Below are 22844 nucleotides of genomic sequence, written 5' to 3' on the forward strand. Positions count from 1 at the left end.
TGAGACACGGGGACTTCCAGGTTACGGAAGCCGACGGATTTTCAGCGACTAAAAGAGCTTTAGTTAATATAATGCACAGAGTATTTTTTATAAAGCCTAAACAAAATTAGGGAAGCCAGGGTCATTTTACTTTCAGGGCTAACACAGCTTTGCTCAAAGCCTGAGTCACAAAGGTCCCAGCACGGAGATGTAACCCCTTGACTCAGATGACATCCTAGAACAAATCTGTGCTGGAGCCTGCAGTTAAACTCGCCCTCCCCGCTTCTCTTCGCTGAGCCCTCGAGCCTCCTGTCAAAGAAAGTGTGTCAGTAATGACAGGAAACTCCTCTCTTCAATCACCTGCAGCTTGCCCTCTGCTTCCATGACACACCCACAAAATTGGAAAGTGACAAATGGGCCCAGGGTTGACAAACAGGCCAGGGAATGCCCAGTGTCCGCCCCACTCTTAAATGAGACTCCCCGTTTTCTCCATTTTTATTTTTCTGCTACACAATTTTATTTCCACTGAGGCGTTAAAACAGCCAAACTTACCCTGAGGAATGTTGCCTTTTAAACTAGACCTCAAAGTATTAAGGAAATAAACTAAACTCAGATTTTTTTTTTTTCTTTCGGAAAGGAGAGGCAAAATAAGCTGGCTTCCTGAAACGATTCATGAAAGTAAACTCTCAGTGTGACAAAAGTGATAAGAACCCCTCTATGAACAAAGGAGGCAAAGGTTATTAGGAGGCAGCTAGGGTCCCTGGGTCAGACAGATCACAGGATTCAAACCTGAGAAGTTTTTAATCCAGGAGGACAACTTCACACAGCTGGCTCACAGGGCCACTTCCCCAGGCTCTAAGATAAAGGGGTGATTTCAACTTCTAGGTCTGACCCACCTAAGGGTTTCCTGTGCCCCCTTCAACTAAACTGCCCAAGGGCTTCCTCTGCTCAACATCCCAGGTGGATATGAAGAAAGTCAAGCAAAATGCACCAAACACTTTTCTTGAAGACACTCAGTCAATCAGGGTAGTGAGAAGGTTAAGTTATTAACCAAACTCCCAAGGGCAGAGGGTCTTAAGAGAAGAAGGCATTAGGGATGAAGAGAGGGATTCAGGGAAGGTTCCCACAAAAGGGACAAGTGAGCTGGGTCTTGAAGGATGGGAGGGTAGGAGCCCACCAGTGGTCAAGGAAGAGAAAGGCTTCGGGTGGGGAGACCTAGCATTCTAATATCACACCCGGCAGGTGTAGTCACCTGGCGTATTACAGGCATAATAGCCCCAGGATATTATCTAAGCTCAATTTCTAAGCTGTTTTCATCATTTCGTCTTCTTCTAAATGACGTCTTCTGAAGATGACTGTATTTTTTGAAATATAGTTTGAGAGTTTTATGGCCAATTTTGATGAATACGGTCAGTGATCAAGTTGGTTTAGGCAGAAAAAAGGTAGATTAAAAGCAATGACATGGGCTGTCTTGAGTAACTGACAAGCTGGCCTCAGGTCAATTCCAAAAGGAAAAAAATAAATAAATAAATAAAACAGTGGCAGAATCCTTGAAACATTCAAGGGTAATTACTCGACAATGTCAGAGGCTAAAACCTACTAGGAAGGGACTCCTGTGTCAAATCCTGAAGGTTCAGCAAGAATTTTCCTGGTATATAAGGGTATCCATTCTTGTCTGTTTGTTTTTTAAAACCCTCCCTGTAGTCACAGCTCCTGAGAACTGGAAAACAGGAGTGAAAGCAAATCATATCCCAGTTATTGATCCAGACTCTCCTTTCCCAGCTGCCACTGGGCTTTCAAGTGAAAATATGGCTGGAATAAAACTCCACTGAAATAAGAACACAGCTTTCCATGTGAAATGTGTCATATCCTACACCAATGCATGACAGTAACAGTTGCTATTAAAAACCATGCTAGATAATGGTTTCATAATCTATATAACTACCAATAAATAAAGCAATTTGGGTAACAAGAAAAATGAATAATTGGTATAATAAAATATAGCGACAATAAGAAATTTATAGAAGTTATATGATCAGCTCACCTCTATTTAGAGGAAAACATCACTGACACACATTCGCCAGCTTTATTCCTATGACGTTTCCATACTGAGTCTATCTTGCAATGTAATAAAAGCCTTTAAATGCTAAAGAATTGCTAAAAAGGATTTCTTCTCAACATTTAATATGTATATTTTAGAGGACATATGGATTTGACTTGATTTTGCAAAAATTAATGCACTTACAGATTTACAAAGAAAATCTACTCCTTGACCCTAAAACGGGCTCTAAAAATCAAAAAGTTCCTAGTTTTCCTGTGTGACTTCAGCTTTGTCACATTGTTTCAGGCTGTTTTTAAGAAAACATATTTCCTGTCAATCATCTACCTCTACTGAGCTTTGTGTTTATCTTATTATGTTTTATTTTAGTTCTCTGTGGAGAGGTAACACGCAGTGTTATCTAAAGGAGAAAAGGACCTGGATGTACTTCCTGAGTTTAATTTTAGAATTTAGGGGCATTAAGATCTATTTGTCCACAGTTTAAATCTACTTATTTAAAAACCCAGAATTTGCTGAGTGGTGTGTGTCCCAACAACTATGGAATCTACCAAGATCTATCTGCCACTTGCAGTCCTATACTACGTTTAATTTAATTTTTTTTTTTTTTTTTTGGTCTTTTCTGGGCCACACCCATGGTATATGGAGGTTCCCAGGCTAAGGGTCGAATCGGAGCTGTAGCTGCCGGCCTACACCACAGCCACAGCAATGCCGGATCCAAGCCGCATCTGCAACCTACCCCACAGCTCGTGGCAACACCGGATCCTTAACCCACCAAGTGAGGCCAGGGATCAAATCCACAACCTCATGGTTCCTAGTCAGATTCGCTAACCACTGAGCCGTGACGGGAACTCCTATGTTTAATTTAAAATGTCACTGCAATTGCCTTTTTTTTTTTTTTAAAGCCTGCACCTGCAGCATATGGAAGTTCCCAGGCTAGAGGTCAAACTGGAGTTGCAACTTCAGGCAACAGCTGCAGCCAGAGCCACAGTCACACCAGATCCAAGCCACATTTGCAACCTAGGGCAACACCAGATCCTTAACCCACTGAGCGAGGCCAGGGATTGAACCGGCATCCTCACAGATATTCAACACACTAAGCCATGATGGGAACTCAACAACTGCTTTTTTCTTATTACTATGAAGCTAAGAATTAAATCCTAGACCATGTTGTATGTATACATGCATCCATCAAGACACAAGGAAAAGGACATACAATAAAATTAAGGCTTGAAATTAATCAGCATTAGGTCCAGGGAATACTGAATTGGGAGCTCTATTCTAGAAAAACTTCACAATGGCTAAGATGCTGTTCATGGAGCCTCATCATCAAAACCTCCTTTGTTCATATTGAACAGTTCATAGGCTATAATGTGCAAGGCTAGTTGGAAAAATATGACATAGTTTTAATTTTCTATTGGAGTCAAGTAAAACATTTTCACATTATGACATTAGTCATGCAATTAATACATGAATAGAGTTAAGTCCAATTAATTCTTCTATATTATTTTAAAGTTCCACCTTTTTATCACATTAGTGAAGAACAAGGAAGAGCAAAACATGCCACTGCAGCAAATCCTAAGTTTTTAACATCAAAAAAATTATCAAGCACACACACATATATACATACATGTTAAAGTTTTAAGAGTCAACTATCATGCTGCACTGAGACATGTGAGAAAGTGTATCTGACCTGGAAGTACTTCTGACATGGATCGCTGGACGTCAGCAACGGCTCAGGAAACAGGTTATAATTTGAAATCTGAAAAGAGAACCATTTGAGAAATTAAAACTCTAAATAACAAAGCATAAAGAAAAAAAGCATGGCATTGAAAATTCTTCTAAATGCCGTTAAAAATATTAAACAAATTTTGGCAGATAAAGCCCAAAATCTGTGTTTACTTACAGTTGGTCAAACCACTTTTGACTCAAATACAAATTCCTGCTTAACCACATTTCCCACAAACATTTCCTGAGACTTTTTTTCCATGCCAAGTTTAAGTTATCTATCTATCTATCTCAAGTTTCCAATGCTTTTTCTCATTAACATACACTTCAGAAGCCAAAAAAGAAAAAAAACTGGTAAATCTCACCACATAAAATTTTAAACCTTCTGTTAAGGAAAAAAAAAAAATGGCTATAACCACAACAAATACAAGAAACAAACTGAAAAAAATTCATTACAAACGAACTTATTTACAAAACAGAATCAGACTCTCAGGCATAGAAAACAAACTTGGAGTTCCCATCGTGGCGCAGTGGTTAACGAATCCGACTAGGAACCATGAGGTTGCGGGTTTGATCCCTGCCTTTGCTCAGTGGGTTAATGATCCAGCGTTACCGTGAGCTGTGGTGTAGGTCGCAGACGCGGCTCGGATCCCGCGTTGCTGTGGCTCTGGCGTAGGCTGGTGGCTTCAGCTCCGATTTGACCCCTAGCCTGGGAACCTCCATATGCCACGGGAGCGGCCCAAGAAATAGCAAAAAGACCAAAAAAAAATACCAAACTTATGGTTTCCAAAGGGAAAGGGGAGGGGTTACAGGTAAATGAGGAATTTGGGATTAACAGATACACACTACTATATATAAAGTAGATAAAAAGGCACTCCCGCTGTGGTGTAACAGGATTGGCGGCCTCCTGGGAGCCCCTGGGTTCAATGCCTGGCACAGTGGGTTAGGGATCCGGCATTGCCACAGCTGCGGCTTAGGTTGCAACTGTGGCTCCAATCCCTGGCCCAAGAGCTCCATATCCAGTGGGATGGCCAACAATGATCAAAAAAAAAAAAGAGAGATAAACAACATGGACCTACTGTACAGCAAAGAGAATTACATTCACTATCTTGTAATAACCTATAATGGAAAAGAATCTGAAAAACATTTGAGTAAAATGTTTTAAAGTATATACATATATACATGTGTGTATGCATACACACACATACATACTTGCATTTACATAGAAAATGTCTTAAAGGAATAATAAAGAACTAGATACATTGGTAAACTGCCAGTTTACCAAATTAGATACATAATAAGGAAAACTGAAAATAGACCTTGTTTTCAATGAGTTGCTATCAGGAATGTCACTTAGAATAATTATTAATCCACATGTACATACTTCATAATTGCATTTAAAGTACAAAAACAGGAAAAACAATATATCTGTGTCAAGATAGTGGTTTGTCCTGGAGGGCAACGAAGGGGAAGAAGCAAGAAAATAACCTCTGGGAGGTTGTGAGTGAGGGTCATACACTTTCTTCCTTCCTCCCTCCCTCCCCCCTTCTTTCTTTCTTTCTTGCTTGTTTGTTTTTTAGGGCTGCACAAGCAGCAAATGGAAGTTCCCTAGGCTAGGGGTCAAATCAGAGCTGCAGCTACCTGCCTACACCACAGCCACAGCAATACCAGATCTGAGCCACATCTGCAACCTACACCACAGATCAAACCAACACTGTATCCTTAACCCACTGAGTGAGGCCAGGGATCGACCTGGCATCCTCATAGATGCTAGTCGGGTTTATAATCCACTGTGCCACTCAGGAACTCCTGTAATATGCTTTCTTGATCTGGATGTAAAAAGTCATTAAGATGTGACCTTACTGATGGGTTCCCAGGAGAAAGGAGACAGATCCCCACGCCCTGCCCTGATGGCTGTTCAGCTTGTGCTGCGGACATGGGTACAGCCTGGCACAAGATCACCAATTCCCAGAATATGGGCAGCAAGAAACAATGGCCTGCGGAAAACAACTGTCTGCATAGATTAACCACCTACAAGGACTACCTGCCCTCCGTAGGGGGACTTGACCCCCTACCCATCCCTTGACCTCCCCCTCCTCCTTCTTCACTGTTCCCGCCACAGGTTCCCGCCATGAAGTCCTGCTACAGATCCTTTATAAGCCTAGCACCTCCTCACCGTTGGGGCTGGTGCCATCCTGAGCTCAGCCCTCCCACCTCTCTGATGCCTTAATAAATCTCTCTTGCTTTACCAACCTGGCCTTGCGTGTTCCTCCCTTGGCAAACTAACACTTAACGTGCACATTTCTGTACGCTTACTACACACACATGAAAAAAGAGTCCACTGTTAATGGTTTTCTAAAACATTATCCAAGTTGACAAACTTGGTATTTGCAAAGACTGAATTCTAATCTAACCTTTCCAAACTAGTAACCTTTAGTGGGCATTACTTCCAACTTTATGATTCAGAAAATGACCTGACAACCTGGCCCACCATACATTTTTCAATTATATTTTCACATATGGAGGGTAGGGCTCATTACTCTGGTATATTTAAAAGGGTGGGTTTATTTTAAACTGTCCTGAAACAGCAAGAGATGCTTCCTTTATGGGCCTTTGCTTCTGCCCTATATCTTTCTCAGCTCCTTAAAAGCATTCCACAATTCACTTTTCCTTATTTTTTAAGTTTCTGTTTCGGCACACTTTCGATTATAAGCGGAGACAGATATGAGGTTATAGCTATTTCAAGAAAATGAATACCAATAATGTAGAAGGAAAGCTAAGAAAAGTCTTATTTACAGAAATATCTTAAAAAGGCTTCAACAGAAACTAAAATTTTGTGTATTTTTTAGTGTGCATAATCCTTAAAATACTTTTTCCCCAAAACAAAACAAACTCTAGCTCCTATAAATAAAGTTAAGAACTAGACGTTCTGGTATTCACTTCATATTTTAAATGGCCCTGTGCTATTACTATCTAACTAATATTTAATCCATACGTGCCATGAATGATGCTAGGAGCAAAAAAACACTTTAGCAAACAAAAACACATTCTCCCCTCTCCTGGTACTTATAGACTAACTGGGGAGATGTATGTTAATCACAAAATTACTCAATCAGCGTGCAAGTCCATAAGTTCTGGAGGAAAGGAACTCAGGTCTGTGAGAAAACAGACTGGACAGTCAGGAAACACTCCCTGAGAACGTGAAATTTACACTGCAGTTGGAGGACCAAATAGGATTTAGCTGGGGAAACAGGTATTAACCACCTACTATGTGCAAGGCACTCCCCAGCCTGGGAATGAAGCACAAGTATGCAGAAGTGTTTCTCCCTAGGCATCCACCTCCGTGATGAATAAATCTAATGTACTAAAAAGGTTCCCGAGGACTTTGTAACATGGATGAATTTTACATAAATAGTAACCTGAGAATATATAAAAGCACTCAAGTATAGTTTTAAGAATAATCTATAGCCTGCAGCCACCAGGAGCAGCATGGAACTACTAACACTTGGAAGGTGACTAAGGCAGGGAATTTTTAATTTTTTGTAACTTAACTATTCAGTTGACCCTTAACAGGTTTGAACTGAGCTGATGCACTTACACACAGATATTTTTCTTTTCTTTTCTTTTTTTTTGGTTTTTAGGGCCGCACCCTCTGCATCTGGAGGTGCCTGGGCTGGGGGTCGAATCAGAGCTACGCTGTTGGCCTACGCCACAGGCACGGCAATGTCAGATCCAAGCTGCATCTGCAACCTACACCACAGCTTACGGCAACAGCCCATCCCGGACCCACTGAGCAAGGCCAGTGATCAAACCCACATTCTCATGGATTCTAGTCAGATTTGTTTCCGCTGCACCATGAAGGGAACTCTTATCCACCCAGGTATTTTTCAATAGTAAATAGTGTAGTCGGACAGGATCCACGGTGGGATGCATCCTGGGATGTGGAGGAACTGATTAATCCCCCTATTAATCAAGGGCCCATTGTAATTAATTTAAGTATAATTAAATTAACTTAAATATAAGGAGTTCCCGCCATGGCTCAGGAGAAACCAATCTGACTAGCATTCATGAGGACGAAGGTTTGATCCCTGGCCTTGCTCAGTGAGTTAGGGATCTGGCATTGCTGTGAGCTGTGGTGTAGGTGACAGATGCAGCAGGGATCCCACATTGCTGTGGCTGTGATGTAGGTTGGCAGCAGCTATAGTTCCAATTCGACCCCTAGCCTGAGAACCTCCATATGCCGTGGGTGCGGCCCTGAAAAGACTATATATATATATATTTATAAACTAATAACTTGATTCTTTGGAGGAAACATTTAAGTTCGGAACTTCTTAGGTAAATCTACTTTTTCAACTATAAATTTAATGAAATCTAAATACAGATGAAGTATTTCCAAAGAAAATTCTGCATCTGAGCACATACTGATTTCAGAGCCTTTGCATGAAAAATATGTAAAATATCTCAATAATTTTTTTTCTTTTTTTTTTCAATAATTTTAAATGTTAATTTTTGGAATACAATGAGTTAAATAAAACATTATTAAAATTCATTTCACACATTTCTTTAAATGTGGGTACTAGAAAATTTCAAATTATATATGTGGATTAAATTATATTTCTATTGGAGAACTACCAATCTAGGAATGCAGACGGATTCTGACGCTTTACCCTATTTAAAATATGATCTTTCTTTCCCAGCAAAAGCAAAGACAGGCAGAGATGCTCCCTCAGCTATAAAGCTAGAGGAGGTTTACCAATATTTAAAGCAAGTGCCTTTATTTCCATATAAATTGCATACTGAGTTGCAAAGATACCCGAGATTCAGGGTAGACTACCACCACGAGCTCCACATTAACATAGAGCTGTGATTTCAAAGCAAAAAATAAAACTAAGGGAGTTTCCATTGTGGCTCAGTGGTTAACGAATATGACTAGGAACCATGACGTTGCAGGTTCGATCCCTGGCCTTGCTCAGTGGTTAAGGATCCGGCATTGCCATGAGCTGTGGTATAGGTCGCAGACACGGCTAGGATCCCGTGTTGCTGTGGCTGTGGCTGTGGCGTAGGCCGGTGACTACAGCTCCGATTAGACCCCTAGCCTGGGAACCTCCACGTGCCACAGGTGCAGCCCTAGAAAAGGCAAAAAGACAAAAAAAAATAAAATAAAATAAAAAATAAAAAAAAAAAACTAAGTGGAATAATCCAGCAACAAGTTTCCTTTCCAGCAGCACCTTCATGTATTTCATCAATGAAAATCCGTAATGCTTCTGTGCCTTGAGACAATGCCACTGAAACTCCATAAATGTCCAACAGGATCACAGAGGGGCAGCCCAATCAGAAATCATGAAAGCACTAGGAACAAAGACCAGCAAGTCAATTCAATGCTTACTGGTATTTTGGTTCAGTGTAAGATGCTATGTACTTCCCGCCCCAAACCCCACCAGACATATATAAATTCAAAATATATATATTAAATATCTATTAATTCAGTGTTTTATTTATTTACTTATTTTTGGTTTTTTAGGGCCTCACCCGAGGCATATGGAGGTTCCCAGGCTAGGGGTCTAATTGGAGCTGTAGTCGCTGGCCTACACCGCGACCAGGGTAAATCGAGACCCGAGCCACGTCTGCAACCTACACCACAGCTCACAGCAATGCCAGATCCTTAACCCATTGAGCATGGCCAGGGATCGAACTCTCATCATGGTTCCTAGTCAGAGCCTAGTTTGTTAACCACTAAGTCACAACAGGAACTCCTTAATTTAGTGTTTTGTATACCAACAATCCAATCCTCGATGTCTTTACTTTTGTCAATGTCCCCAGACCAAGAATGTAGTCGCAAATTATCTCACTATAATCACGCTTTTTTTGTGTTCCAAAAGGCCACAAAATGAATGCTCTTAATGAATGCTATTTTGGGGATACTGTGTTTGTAATTCAGAATTAAAAGACTTTTCCCCTTCTTTGTGTTGTGTATTTTGCCTTTGTTCAATATATAATGTCACACTGTACCCAAGAGGTTTCAAGGAAACAGATGACACAACCAAATCAAATATTTTGAGGAGGATTTAATTAAGGGACTATTTAAAAAAAAAAAAAAAAAAAAAAAAAAGGTTAGCAAGGTAGGAAAACCGCAAGGGATAATGCAGAGCAAAGATATAATGAAAGAGCAAGTTACCACCCCCAGGGGAAGGAAGCGAGAGCTCTGTGCAGGGAGGGCACTACCCAATCCCATCTTTTTTTTCTTTTTTTTTTTTAGGGCCACAACCACGGCATATGGAGGTTCCCAGGCTAGGGGTCAAATCAGATCTACAGCTGCCAGCCACAGCCATAGCCACGGCAATGCTATATCCTTAACCCACTGAGTGGGGCCAGGGATCAAACCCATAACCTCATGGTTCCTAGTCGGATTCGTTTCTGCTGGGCCACAACGGGAACTCGCCATCACCACTTTAATGGAGGGTCACAGCCAGCTTTCAGCAGGCCCGTACAAAATTGGCATCGTCTCCTGGTCTCACTGCCTGATGATTTGGCTACAAGAATGAGAAATTAGTCCTTAGGAAGCTAAAACTGGGCAGCACTCCTCTTTTTCCAAAAGAAATAAATGAAAAGTCTCAAGAGTTATCCATTTAGATCCAACTCAAGTATTGCATTCTTAATAAGATGTTCTTTGAATTACCTATTTGTTCAGTCACTATTAATCCCACCACTAAACTTTCTACATACTTCTATTATTACACTTAACACATGACATTAAATTTTTATCTATTTTCCAAACAGGAGGTAAATACCTTGAAGAGAGGACCACCTTACTTATTTTAACTTTTATTTTCTTACTGAGGTGTAACTATCATAAAATTATTTTTTCAGGTGTACAACATAATGATAGGTTTGTATGTATTGCAAAATGATCACAATAAGTCCAGTTAATATCCATCACCATACACAGTTACAACTTTTTTTCTCACGAAGAGAACTTTCTATGTACTCTTCAATGATGCCAAAGATGTAAAACAAACATCAAACAAAGAATTTCACTTTATCAATCTTCTACAAATATGGTCCAAAAAAAAAAAAAAAAAACCTGGCACATTCCTCTCAGTTTACTTGCTCTCTGTCCTGTCCACTTCCTCTCTAGACCCTTAGTACTACACATGCTTCTGCAACTCCTGTCCTGGCCTCAGGTTAATCCCTCCTGACCTTCTCCCAGATCCATCCAGCTCTAGGATGCTAGATAAACACTGCTCCGTTCATATTCACTCCCGATCCAAAACCCTCCAGCATAAAGTTCCTTCCACCACTGACAATCTAACAGGCAGCTGATGCTAGAACCTCTCATTGACGCGAATCCTTCATTAGTTTCAAACAGCTACTTTCCTGAAAACTCTAACCCAGTGCAATCCTTGCTATAAGACTACTTTGCTCTAACAAGTATTTTATAAAGTCCCCTGGGCTATCAAGAAGTGAAATTCATAGATAACATAACCTACCTACACAAATTCCAGAAAAGGAGAAGTAAAGGGGGAAGAGACGCATTTCAGGAAGCAAATTCTTGAGCCCAACTACGCTAGCGGTCCTAACTAACAGGCATCAAAGGCTCGCATCTATGGGTAGAGTCACTGTGGGGGCGACAGCCACAAACACAAACCAGCAGACGCCTGTTTTTGTGCTGTCAACCCAGATATGATCTGCACTTCTGGGAACAGAGTCAATTTCAAAATGTAGAACAGTTCTAAGAAAATTCCCAAAAATATTACATACAACTATCTTTCAACTCTTCTGGAATATATAGTATATATTATAGCCATAAAATATACTCTATATTTAGAACTTCTCGGCTCAGAAGCTCCCGTCATGGCTCATTGGTTAACGAATCCAACTAGGAACCATGAGGTTGCGGGTTCAATCCATGGCCTTGCTCAGTGGGTTAAGGATCCGGCATTACCTTGAGCTGTGGTGTAGGTCACAGATGTGGCTTGGATCCCCAGTTGCTGTGGCTGTGGTGTAGGCCTGTGGCTACAGCTCCGACAAGACCCCTAGCCTGGGAACCTCCATATGCTGCAGGAGGGGGCCTAGAAAAGGCAAAAAGACAAAAAAAAAAAAAAAAAAACCAAAAACTCCTCGGCTCAGATCACTATAAGCATGTTGCTCACTTAGAGGACTACTGGGTAGGGTATTTGTCAGCTTTGCAGAGGTAAGACATTATTGTATGGGCCTGACCTGGGGGATGTAAGATGTTTAACATCCCTGGTCTGCATCCAAAAATACAAGTAGCATGCCTCTCTCCACACTCCCTGAGGGGTAGTCCAAATCCCACCGACTCCCTGACTTTGATACCCCAGCCTAGAGTTTTTAACTCAGTCCTCTTCTTAACTCATTCAACACTTAGGTCCTCCATGATGCTGAAAACTACTTAACATCTGAAGCACTGTCTTATTTAACTGCAAATTGCAGTTACCATCAATCTCACAGTCAGTATAAGACTCAAATGAGATTCCGATAGGCTGCTTGCTTGCTTTGATTAGTGCCTGGCAGATACTAAACATTCAGTAAATGCTAAGTGTTCTTACTACAGTTGTTATTACTTTTTCTTACAGATATGACCTGTTTTCTTAACACAGTTGTAAGGTTTCTAAAGAAAAGCCAAGTGGAGTTCCCGCTGGGGCTCAGCGGAAACGAATCTGATGAGCAGCCATGAGGACACAGGTTCAATCCCTGGTCTCAGTGGGTTATGGATCCTGCAATGCTGTGGCTATGGTGTAGGTCAGTGGCTATAGCTCCAATTTGACCCCTGGCCTGAGAACCTCCATATGCCCCCATTGTGGCCCTAAAAAGACAGAAAAGAAGGGGGAAAAAAAAAAGAAAAGCCAAGTGTCAAGTGTCTTGGAGCCCTTTGCACATCCCCACCGAAAGTACTCAATGAATTGAAACTTGGTGGACTGCACCCTCTGGTGAAAATGTTTACAAATAAGCCAAGTGCAGATTCCCATCATGGCTCAGCGGTTAACAAACCTGACTAGGATTCAGGAGGATTCGGGTTCGATCTCTGGCCTTGCTCAGTGGGTTAAGGATCTGGTGTTGCCGTGAGCTGTGGTGTAGGTCACAGATGCAGCTCAGATCTGGCGTTGCTGTGGCTGTGGTGTAGGCTCCGATTTGACCCCTAGCCTGGGAATCTCCATATGCTGCAGGTGTGGCTCTAAAAAGACAAATTAATAAATAGGTAAGTAGGCCGAGTCCAAGAATGGAGCTAAGAACTAGAATCACAATGGAAACTTTCTATCTGTCATGACTGAAATCATTTCTATAACCTGCCAAGCACAGGAAGAACTGCCAAAAAACTGTCATCTTATCCCTGCTGTACTGGTTGATAAATAAATAAATAGTTGATAAATTTTAAAGTAGGCCCTGCACTCCAGGATTAGACCTGTCTCCAAATACATACTAATTTGATCTTAAAGGTTTTAAACATTTTCCCCTAAAGAACATAATCTCAATTTCCTGATCTGTACAATGGCGAAGCTGCATTAGATGCCCAGGGTCCCTCCCAAGTGACATTACGGGACATTTACTGAGTACTTACTATGTGCCAAGCATTGTGCTAAGTGGGTACTTTATAGGAATTCTCGCATTTACCACTTCTGACAATCCTATGAGAGAGGGACTGTTATTATCTCAATTTTACTGATGGGGTAACTGAGACACTGAGGCTTAGCCAACCACCCAAGGTCAAGAGCCAGTATCAGGACCCACATCTGTTTGCCTCCAAAAACAAGGCTCATGACCACGATGCCACATTTCTCAGGACTCTTTCTTTTGAAGTTGACTCAATTCACCTGAATTATTAATTCTGCAAAATAACTCGTGCCATATTATTATGCCTTTAAAGTTTATGTTGGAGTTCCCGTCGTGGCGCAGCGGAAACGAATCCGACTAGGAACCATGAGGTTGTGGGTTCGATCCCTGGCCTTGCTCAGTGGGTTCAAGATCCAGCGTTGCCATGAGCTATGGTGTAGGTTGCAGACGTGGCTCGGATCTGGCGTTGCTATGGCTGTGGCATAGGCCGGCAGCAACAGCTCCGATTAGACCCCTAGCCTGGGAACCTCCATATGCTACAGGTGCAGCCCTAAAAAAGACAAAAGACCAAAAAATAAATAATGTTTTTGTCCAACAACCTGACATACAGGTAAACTGAGAACAAAGTGGACTCTGGGGGGGAAAAAAACCTAACCCTCCCTAAAAAAACAAAGGGGACTCTCAACTGCTGGCAAGCAAAACCCAAGCCCTTTTACCCCTTACAGCTCAGGAGAGCAAACCATGAAACAATTAAGAACAAGTGCGTAAAACTGTATCTCACTCTGTGGGTGGGGAAAATGAAGCAAAATTCAACAACGGTCAAGCTTAGTTTGAAAAACTCTTTCAAATTGCCTTAGCACAACACACAATTTCTGTGAAACAAAGTGTGTGCAATTTTATGAGGCATACATAATAAAGAGTACTTAATAAGTATATATGTGCAAATTTTTCTTTCAGCTTTTTGTTTTTCCACAGACAAGAGAGGAGAGGTGTAACACATGATATACTGCACACTATGGGAATAAACCTGATTTTTTTAAAAAATTGAGGTATAATTACTAGTAAGAATTTCCTGCTGTCTGTATACCTGGGTGCTACATATCTGCTTTTAAGAATCACTGTTCTGAGATTTGTGGTTGCCAGCAGGGAGGGAGTGGGATGGACTGGGAGTTTGGGGTTGTTAGATGCAAACTATTGCACAGAATGGATAATAACAATGAGGTCCTACTGTACAGCGCAGGGAACTATATCTAATCTCCTAGGATAGTCCTAATATAAGAAAAGGAATGGATATATATATATATGGCTGGGTCACTTTGTTGTACAGCAGAAATTGGCACAACACTGTAAATCAAATATACTTTAATAAAAAAAAATTAAAAAAAAGAATCACTCTTCTGGAGGAGCCTAAATTTACCACTTATGCAACTTAAAATAGAGGGGAAAACGTTGCAGCAATAAACGTTATTAATCCAGATTAATAAGGGATTCATTTTATCTATAAAGTCTGAATCTTAAGCAAAAATAATTAAAGAAAGACTTCCCTTGTGGTACAGCAGGTTAAGGATCTGCCATTGCCATTGCAGAGGCTCAAGCCAATGTTTTGCAGGTTCAATCCCTGGCCCAGGAACTTCCACATGTGCAGGGCAGCCAAAAAACAAAAAACAAAAAACCTTAAAGAAGCTGATTTGTTTTTTGTTTTTGTTTTTTTCTTTTTTACAGCCATACCTGAGGCACATGGCAGTTTCTAGGCTAGGGGTCAAATCAGAGCTGTAGCTACCGGGCTATGCCACTGGATCTGAGCCACATCATTGACCTACGCTACCAGCTTGTGGCAATGCCAGGTCCTTAACCTACCCAGTGAGGCCAGTGATCAAACAAGCATCCTCATGGGCACTATATCAGGTTTTTTGTTTGTTTGTTTTGTTTTTTTGTCTTTCTGCCTTTTTCTAGGGCTGAAGCACATGGAGGTTCCCAGGCTAGGGGTCTAATTGGAGCCACAGCCGCTGGCCTACACCACAGCCACTGCAACGCAGGATCCGAGCTATGTCTGCAACCTACACCATAGCTCATGGCAACGCCGGATCCTTAACCCACTGAGCAAGGACAGGGATCGAACCCGCAACCCCATGGTTCCTAGTTGAATTCGTCAACCACTGAGCCACAACGGGAACTTAACCTGCTGAACTACAATGGGAACTCCCAAAAGTTGATTTGTGATTCGAGCTTTTTATCTTACTTGATTCAATGTTCTCGAAGCCAGATTTCAAAACCAAATTCAAGAACAAAGGAAAATAAGCACAGACAGGGAAAATCCTGTTCCCTGAACTATATCCCAGGGGAAAACATCAACAACCAAAAAGGAAATATTTTCAAGAGAAAACAATACATGTAGATTTTTTTCCATTTAGGAGTTACATTTATAGCTCTTAGTAAGGAATTTTTTTAAATGAAGCAAAAGCTTTAGGCTTTCCCCACAAACATACTTGACCCCCATTTTTCATATTTCAAAGGCGTAACATCCACAGTTTAGAAATAACAGCAATATTTAATGCTTCTAAGAAGTGCCCATTTAAAATATGCTGCTGGAGAGAGAGGACAAGATGGCGGAGGAGTAGGGGGACACGCTGCCCTCTCCCACAAACACAACAAAAAAAAAGCACATCTAAAATATGCTGCTGGAGAGCTGTGGAGGATGAACAGCATTAATGGCCGGAATCAACTTCTCTGTATCCTCGCTCTCTGCTCTGTAGCTCTGCCGTCCCTTCTCACTGCTGGCCTTGCTCTGTCCCTTGCTTAGGTCAACAGGAAGTTAGCCAATGGGATGGCAGAAGAGCTGGAAAAGCATGGCCCACTTCCGGCCCCCCGAGAAAGACATGATCCATCCTACCACACGGGAACACACCTGGGCTGGCTTGTTGGAAGGATGTAGGATAATGGAGTCCCCTTAGCCAAGGCCATCGAGACCAGCCTAAACTAGCTGACCATCAGACACGTGGGAAAACCCTGCAAAGACTTGCAACTCTACCTGCAGCGGACCATAAGCACGTGAGTGAACCCCGCAGAAACTATAAGAATCAGTCGGCCATCGTGCAGAAATGAATGGCTCATGTTTAAGCTGCTGAATTTTGGGGCGGGTCATGACATAGCATTGTTGTGGCAACAGACAAATGCTAATGCTGACTATTCCCACAACAATCAAAATGAGATGATGGAAGAAGTCACTGGGCCTGGACCTGAAATGACCCAGGGGAGGTACGATGCTATATGACAATCCTGCTTTGGGGAAGCAAGCTCTGTTGGAGACTTATGACCCCTCTCAGCCACATAGGACTGTCTGAACAACAGAGGCTACATCTTTGGTCTCGACAGTTGTTCATTCACAGCACACAACCATTTACACACCAAAATACTCTGAGACAGCAAATTTTAGGAATGTGTCCTCAGGACTTAACACCATTATTTCAGCTAGGAACAAATTAAATGCCCATCAGTAGGAAACAGATTTAAAATAAAATAGCACATTTATACAATGGAACACCAGGCACCATTTAAAAGTGAGGACATTCAGTTATACAGAAAGAGCTCTACTATATAGCACCTGAAAAACCAGCAATAAAATAGTATGATGAGTATACTGGCATTTCATACACAATGCTTTCAACGTCTCTGGAGGTTTGAAAACAATAATTAAAAAGTTAGAACAAAAGCAGAATGTGTAGTGTTGTTCTTCGATAATTTTTTTTAAATACTTTTATGGTAAAATAAAACTGATTTGGAAAATCACATAAAACAGCTTACAAATTATATAAAGAAAACACTTTGATAACTACCATCGAGATCAGGAAAGAACTTTCCTAGCTATCTCAAATTGCCTTCCATGAACTTCTTCCTTTCCTCTAAAAGCAAACAAACTGTCTTGAACTTACAGTATTCACTTCCTTGTGTTTATTTACGATATCGTTACCCAGGGGTACAACCCTGGCCAATACAGTTAATTCTTTTTTTTTTTTTTTTTTTTTTTTTTTTTTTTGTCTTTTGTCTTTTTTGTTGTTGTTGTTGTTGCTATTTCTTGGTTCTTGGGCCACTCCCGCGGCATATGGAGGTTCCCAGGCTAGGGGTCGAATCGGAGCTGTAACCACCGGCCTACGCCAGAGCCACAGCAACTCGGGATCCGAGCCGCGTCTGCAACCTACACCACAGCTCACGGCAACGCCGGATCGTTAATCCACTGAGCAAGGGCAGGGACCGAACCCGCAACCTCATGGTTCCTAGTCGGATTCGTCAACCACTGCGCCACGACGGGAACTCCCAATACAGTTAATTCTTACCCATTTTTCAAAATGTGATCTGTATTTAAAGTTACATTTACCCTACATCCTCTCCATCGTTATATCTTACAATTGATTCCTGAAAGAGTCCAGGCTGTCGGGGATAGAGTTCCCACAGCAGAAATCTGCTGACTATACATTCATGGTGCAGGTAAACACGTTCTTCCCCCTCCGAATTTCCTGCAAATTGGCAGCTGGATTCAAAGGCTTGAAAAGATTCAATCCCTTGGTGGTTAGATCTTTCATCAGGAAACACAAGACACCTGGGTTTCTCATGTTAGAAGCCACTGTCTCCCAATGCCTGGATCCATTCAATCAGCGGGGGTTGCAAAATAATGATAGTCTAATTCTCTTACTGCATTTTCATTTATTGGGTGGCAAACTTTTAGGAAGCACCTCCTACTTGGTTATCCAGTGATCAGTTCAGTTAAAAAAGGCAGGGTAAATACTTGGTTCTTTCCTGGCTACTTTCAAGACAATGAATTAGTTCCTGTTGTGGCTCAGTGGTTAACGAATCTGACTAGGAACCATGGGGTTGTGGGTTCGATCCCTGGCCTTGCTCAACGGGTTAAGGATCCGGCATTGCCGTGAGCTGTGGTGTAGGTTGCAGACATGGCTTGGACCCCGAATTGCTCTGGCTGTGGCCTAGGCCAGCGGCTACAGCTCCAATTCGACCCCTAGCCTGGGAACGTCCATATGCCGCAGGAGCAGCCCTAGAAAAGGCAAAAAGACAAAAAAAAAAAAAAAAGACAATACATGTCATCAACCTCAGGTAACTAACACATGGTTTTTTTTTTTTTTTCTCATCATCAGACCTGATGGATTTAAACTTATTTGTAATTCTTATTTCTGAAGCTCTATTTGTCCCATACCAGTAGAAGTCTCTGCAAGTGGGCTCCTGAGTCCTTTTGCCATGTCCTAATAATCTTTGATAACTTCCTTGGCTAGCTATTATCTCGAGATGTCTGGTCTCATCTCATATCTTTCCAGTTATTTTTGTTTGTTAAAGCTCACTCTTTACAAGATTCTTTAGGAAGAGTTCATAGGAACAATATTTCCTGTTCTCACTTCTTGCATGTTAATACAATGTTGGTGTTCTTTACATTTGCAAGTCAATTTTGCTAGACATAAAAAGTACAGGCTCACATTTTCTTTTCTTAGAGGACCTTAAATGAGTTATTCCATTTTCTTCTGACATAAAGAGCTTCTGTCAAAAAACCTGAGATCAATTTAATTCTTTTGTTGCTATTTTTCTTTTTTTTCTTTCTAGATGTCCCAAGGATTTTCTTCTTTTTAATCCAGTAATTTTACTAGACTAACTTAACACTGGTTGTTCTAGGTTGATACCTTAAAATACATAATTTGTTCCTCAAAAATGTCATTTAAAATCTTTTTCCCAGGAAAATTTTCTTGAACTATGGTATGTATACTGTTCTCTTGATTCATCTCTTCCTATTACGGTATGTTCCATCTTCTTTCCTGTTTTTAGTATTTGTTACATTTTCCCAAATTTTATTTCGTTTTTCATTTCCATTCAATATTCATTTTTTTCCTCCTTTTCACCCTCTATTTCTCTTAGGGCAGTATTTGTGGTATTTACTTCATTTTTGTGTTCCATCTAACTTAGAATTTCTTTCTACTTTTTTTTTTGTTTGTCTTTTTGTCTTTTCTAGGGCCATACCCATGGCATATGGAGGCTCCCAGGCTAAGGGTCTAATCAGAGCTGTAGCTTCCAGCCTACACCATAGCCACAGCAATGCTAGATCCAAGCCGTGTCTGTGACCTACACCACAGCTCATGGCGATGCCGGATCCTTAACCCACTGAGTGAGACCAGGGATCGAACCTGCAACCTCATGGTTCTTAGATTTGTTAACCACTGCACCACAACAGAAACTCCCAGCATTCATTTCTTTTTTTTTTTTTGTCTTTTTGTCTTTTGTTGTTGTTGTTGCTATTTTCTTGGGCCGCTCCCGCGGCATATGGAGGTTCCCAGGCTAGGGGTTGAATCGGAGCTGTAGCCACCGGCCTACGCCAGAGCCACAGCAACGCAGGATCCGAGCCGAGTCTGCAACCTACACCACAGCTCTCGGCAACGCCGGATCGTTAACCCACTGAGCAAGGGCAGGGACCGAACCCGAAACCTCATGGTTCCTAGTCGGATTCGTTAACCACTGCGCCACGACGGGAACTCCCCCAGCATTCATTTCTAAAGTGATTTTTTAAAGTTCTAATTCTTTGAGCTCTGTCATTTTGTCTCTGAGATTTTTCTAGTCCAAATGTATACTGTTCTTTCATGTCTTGTGTATTTTTTACTAATTTCTTTTACTTTCTTTTGAATAATATATTGCACTTTTATTTTTAAAACATACCTTTTTGGCACTTTTCATTGTCTATAAGTATATTACTGTATTCCTTTTTTTTTTTTCACCACTAAGTCTATATAGAGTTTAATCTTGTTAGTGTTCTGTACTTTTATAAAATTTCATGCCAGTCCAATGCTGGCAAAGTTAATAAATAGTTCATAAAGGAATGAATGGACAAGTTCATCAAAACGTTCACAGCAGTAATCTCCAGGTGGCAGGATTTAGAAAAGTATCTTCCAATGTTTCATATGTTGCCGATTTGTGTACATTTTAAAAAAAAATCAGTATAAAGCATTTTCATATTCAGAACAAAAGTTATTTTCAATTTGAAAGAAATGAAGTTTGTACATGAAGATATATGTATAGATATATATACACGCACACACACATAGATCCTACACCTTTTAAAATAAATAAGTAAAGAAGTGGCACCCACCCCTCACCCTTGTTGCATGTCTCCTATTCATAAAAGAAAGCTCTGGGGTAAACAGTGGTAAGGCTAAGTTTATGAAGGAAGACTAGTTTAGAGGTTGTGAAAAGGAAGACGGCCACCACCCATCTGCTTTCCATGCTATATGTGACAGATTTTACTCTGCAGCTCAGAAAACATGTTAATAGGACTTCTCACGGGGAGAGAAGGGATTAAAAAAGCAAAGACTCTGTTGTGATAGTTTGGCACTATATGGAAAATGGCTCGCAGCGCCTGCAATTCATGGAACAAAGATAACATCTTTTCATAAATCTACACTCCAAGACGCTCCAAATATACACCCGAGAAACGCTGATGGCAGAGACAGCAAAGCACCCAACAGAACGAACAATCCCAAACAAGAATGAGATGAAGCCTTAATTTGCTTAACCGGGCCTTCATCTATTTATTAGAGAAAACATAAGAGATGAACTGCCTCATAAAGCAGATGGTCTCCCCCAGTTCCTTTTTTTTTTTTTTTTTTTAAACAAGATAATTAAAGGAAACGAAAGAGCAAGGATCTTGTTAAATTGGCCAAGGAAAATGATTTCATCTGAAGTAGAATGCATGCGTTTCTGAAGAAACGATTTCGAGTTTCCCCACAGAGCTGACACAGGTCATTTGGTAATGCCTACATCAGCAAGGGAAGCGGTTCCAAGGGTAATTGCCTCCTAGACAGCATGGAACACCCTGGCAGGCCCTATTAACAGAGGCAAGAGGGAAGGCTGGGGGGTGGGGAGGACCACGGCTTTGTTCAAAGAGCACTGATGGGGAGCCAGGGTCCAGGGGATGCGACGTCTCGATTTGTGATTCTGAGGCATCTAGTTCACTCTGTCACCTGTTTATTTTTCTTAGAGAAACCCATTATTCACTCCCCTATCTTATCTGGGTAGTGAAAGCAAAGGAGGTAATGAGAAAAATCTCTGTATAACAAAGACGACAAGGGCAAAACTATTAGATTATAATGGAATTTTGTTTCACTGCTAAACAGAAAAGTCCCATTGTGCAGTACTGTTGTGAATTAAAAATTGGAGGAAGGGAGGAGTTCCTGTCGTGGCTCAGTGGTTAATGAATCTGATTAGGAACCATGAGGGTATGGGTTCGATCCCTGGCCTTGCTCAGTAGGTTAAGGATCCGGCGTTGCCATGAGCTATGGTGTAGGTTGCAGACAAGGCTCAGATCCCGTATTGCTGTGGCTCTGGTGTAGGCTGGTGGCTACAGCTCCGATTGGACCGCTAGCCTGGGAACCTCCATATGCCACAGGTGTGGCCCTAGAAAAGGCAAAAAGACAAAAAACAAAAGCAAAAAAAACAAAAAACAAAGAGCCCATCTGCAGAGTTTACAAGGACTACTCCTTCCAGGAGAAGGCGAGGGTCCTCACCAAGCAATGAGGAACTGCCTTCTCTTCCGCCGCAAAACAAAAGCAACCAAGAGCTTTCCTTCTCAGCTGCCTCCTGAAAATCTCTGGAGCCCTCCTTCTCTCCTTTCTTTTCCTAATACTTCTAGCATCACTTTCCCAATCCCTCTCTGTGAAAACCAGAACCACCCGACATTTCCCAAATTGCAGTCGAACCCCAAGTCAACATGTTATATGTATGAATCAATTCTTTTTTTTTTTTTTTTTTTTTTTGGTCTTTTTGCCTTTTCTAGGGCCGCTCCCGTGGCATATGGAGGTTTCCAGGCTAGGGGTCCAATAGGAGCTGTAGCCACCAACCTACACCAGAGCCCCGTGCTGCTGGGATCCCAGCCATGTCTGCAACCTACATCACAGCTCACGGCAACGCCAGATCCTTAACCTACCGAGTGAGGCCAGGGATTGAACCCACAACCTCATGGTTCCTCGTCGGATTTGTTAACCACTGAGCCACGACGGAACTCGTGTATGAATCAATTCTGATTTCACCATATAGTGGCTTAGAAGATATTTGGAAATTGTCCAAATACTAATAATTTCTAATACTGGTATCACACTATTTACCAGGCATTGTTTTAAGACTTGATACAGGAGTTCTCTTGCAGCATAGCGGGTTTAGGATCTGGCATCACTACAGCAGCTTGGGTCACTGCTGCAGCATAGATCTGACCCCTGGCCTGGGAAGATCTACATGTCATGGCCACAGCCTCCCACCTCTGCCCAAAAAAGCTTGATACATATTAACCACTTCCATCCTTATCCTCACCCTATGAAGAGGCAACTATTACAGTCCTCATTTTATAGATGAGGTTAACAGGTAGCAAGATCCCGGAATAATTGCTCCAGGTCACACCTCCAGCCAGGTGGTAATGGTATTTTGTTTTCAACCTTTCTGAACTTCAGTTCTTTCATCTCAAAAATAAAAATATATT

The 22844-nt window shown here is 41.4% G+C and overlaps 1 protein-coding gene across 24 annotated transcripts in view; it reads right to left on the bottom strand.

The window, feature by feature from the left end:
- APBB2 (amyloid beta precursor protein binding family B member 2) overlaps window positions 1-22844 on the bottom strand; it is a 380651-nt gene that overhangs the window by 200745 nt on the left and 157062 nt on the right. For all 24 annotated transcript variants that reach the window (XM_021101154.1, XM_021101149.1, XM_021101147.1 and 21 more), the window contains one exon: window positions 3729-3797. In XM_021101154.1, coding sequence (XP_020956813.1) covers window positions 3729-3747 — 19 coding nt within the window. In that variant the 5' untranslated portion in view covers window positions 3748-3797. The remainder of the gene's footprint in view (window positions 1-3728; window positions 3798-22844) is intronic.

This window comes from Sus scrofa, chromosome 8 (assembly GCF_000003025.6).
Source record: "Sus scrofa isolate TJ Tabasco breed Duroc chromosome 8, Sscrofa11.1, whole genome shotgun sequence".
NCBI lineage: Eukaryota > Metazoa > Chordata > Mammalia > Artiodactyla > Suidae > Sus > Sus scrofa.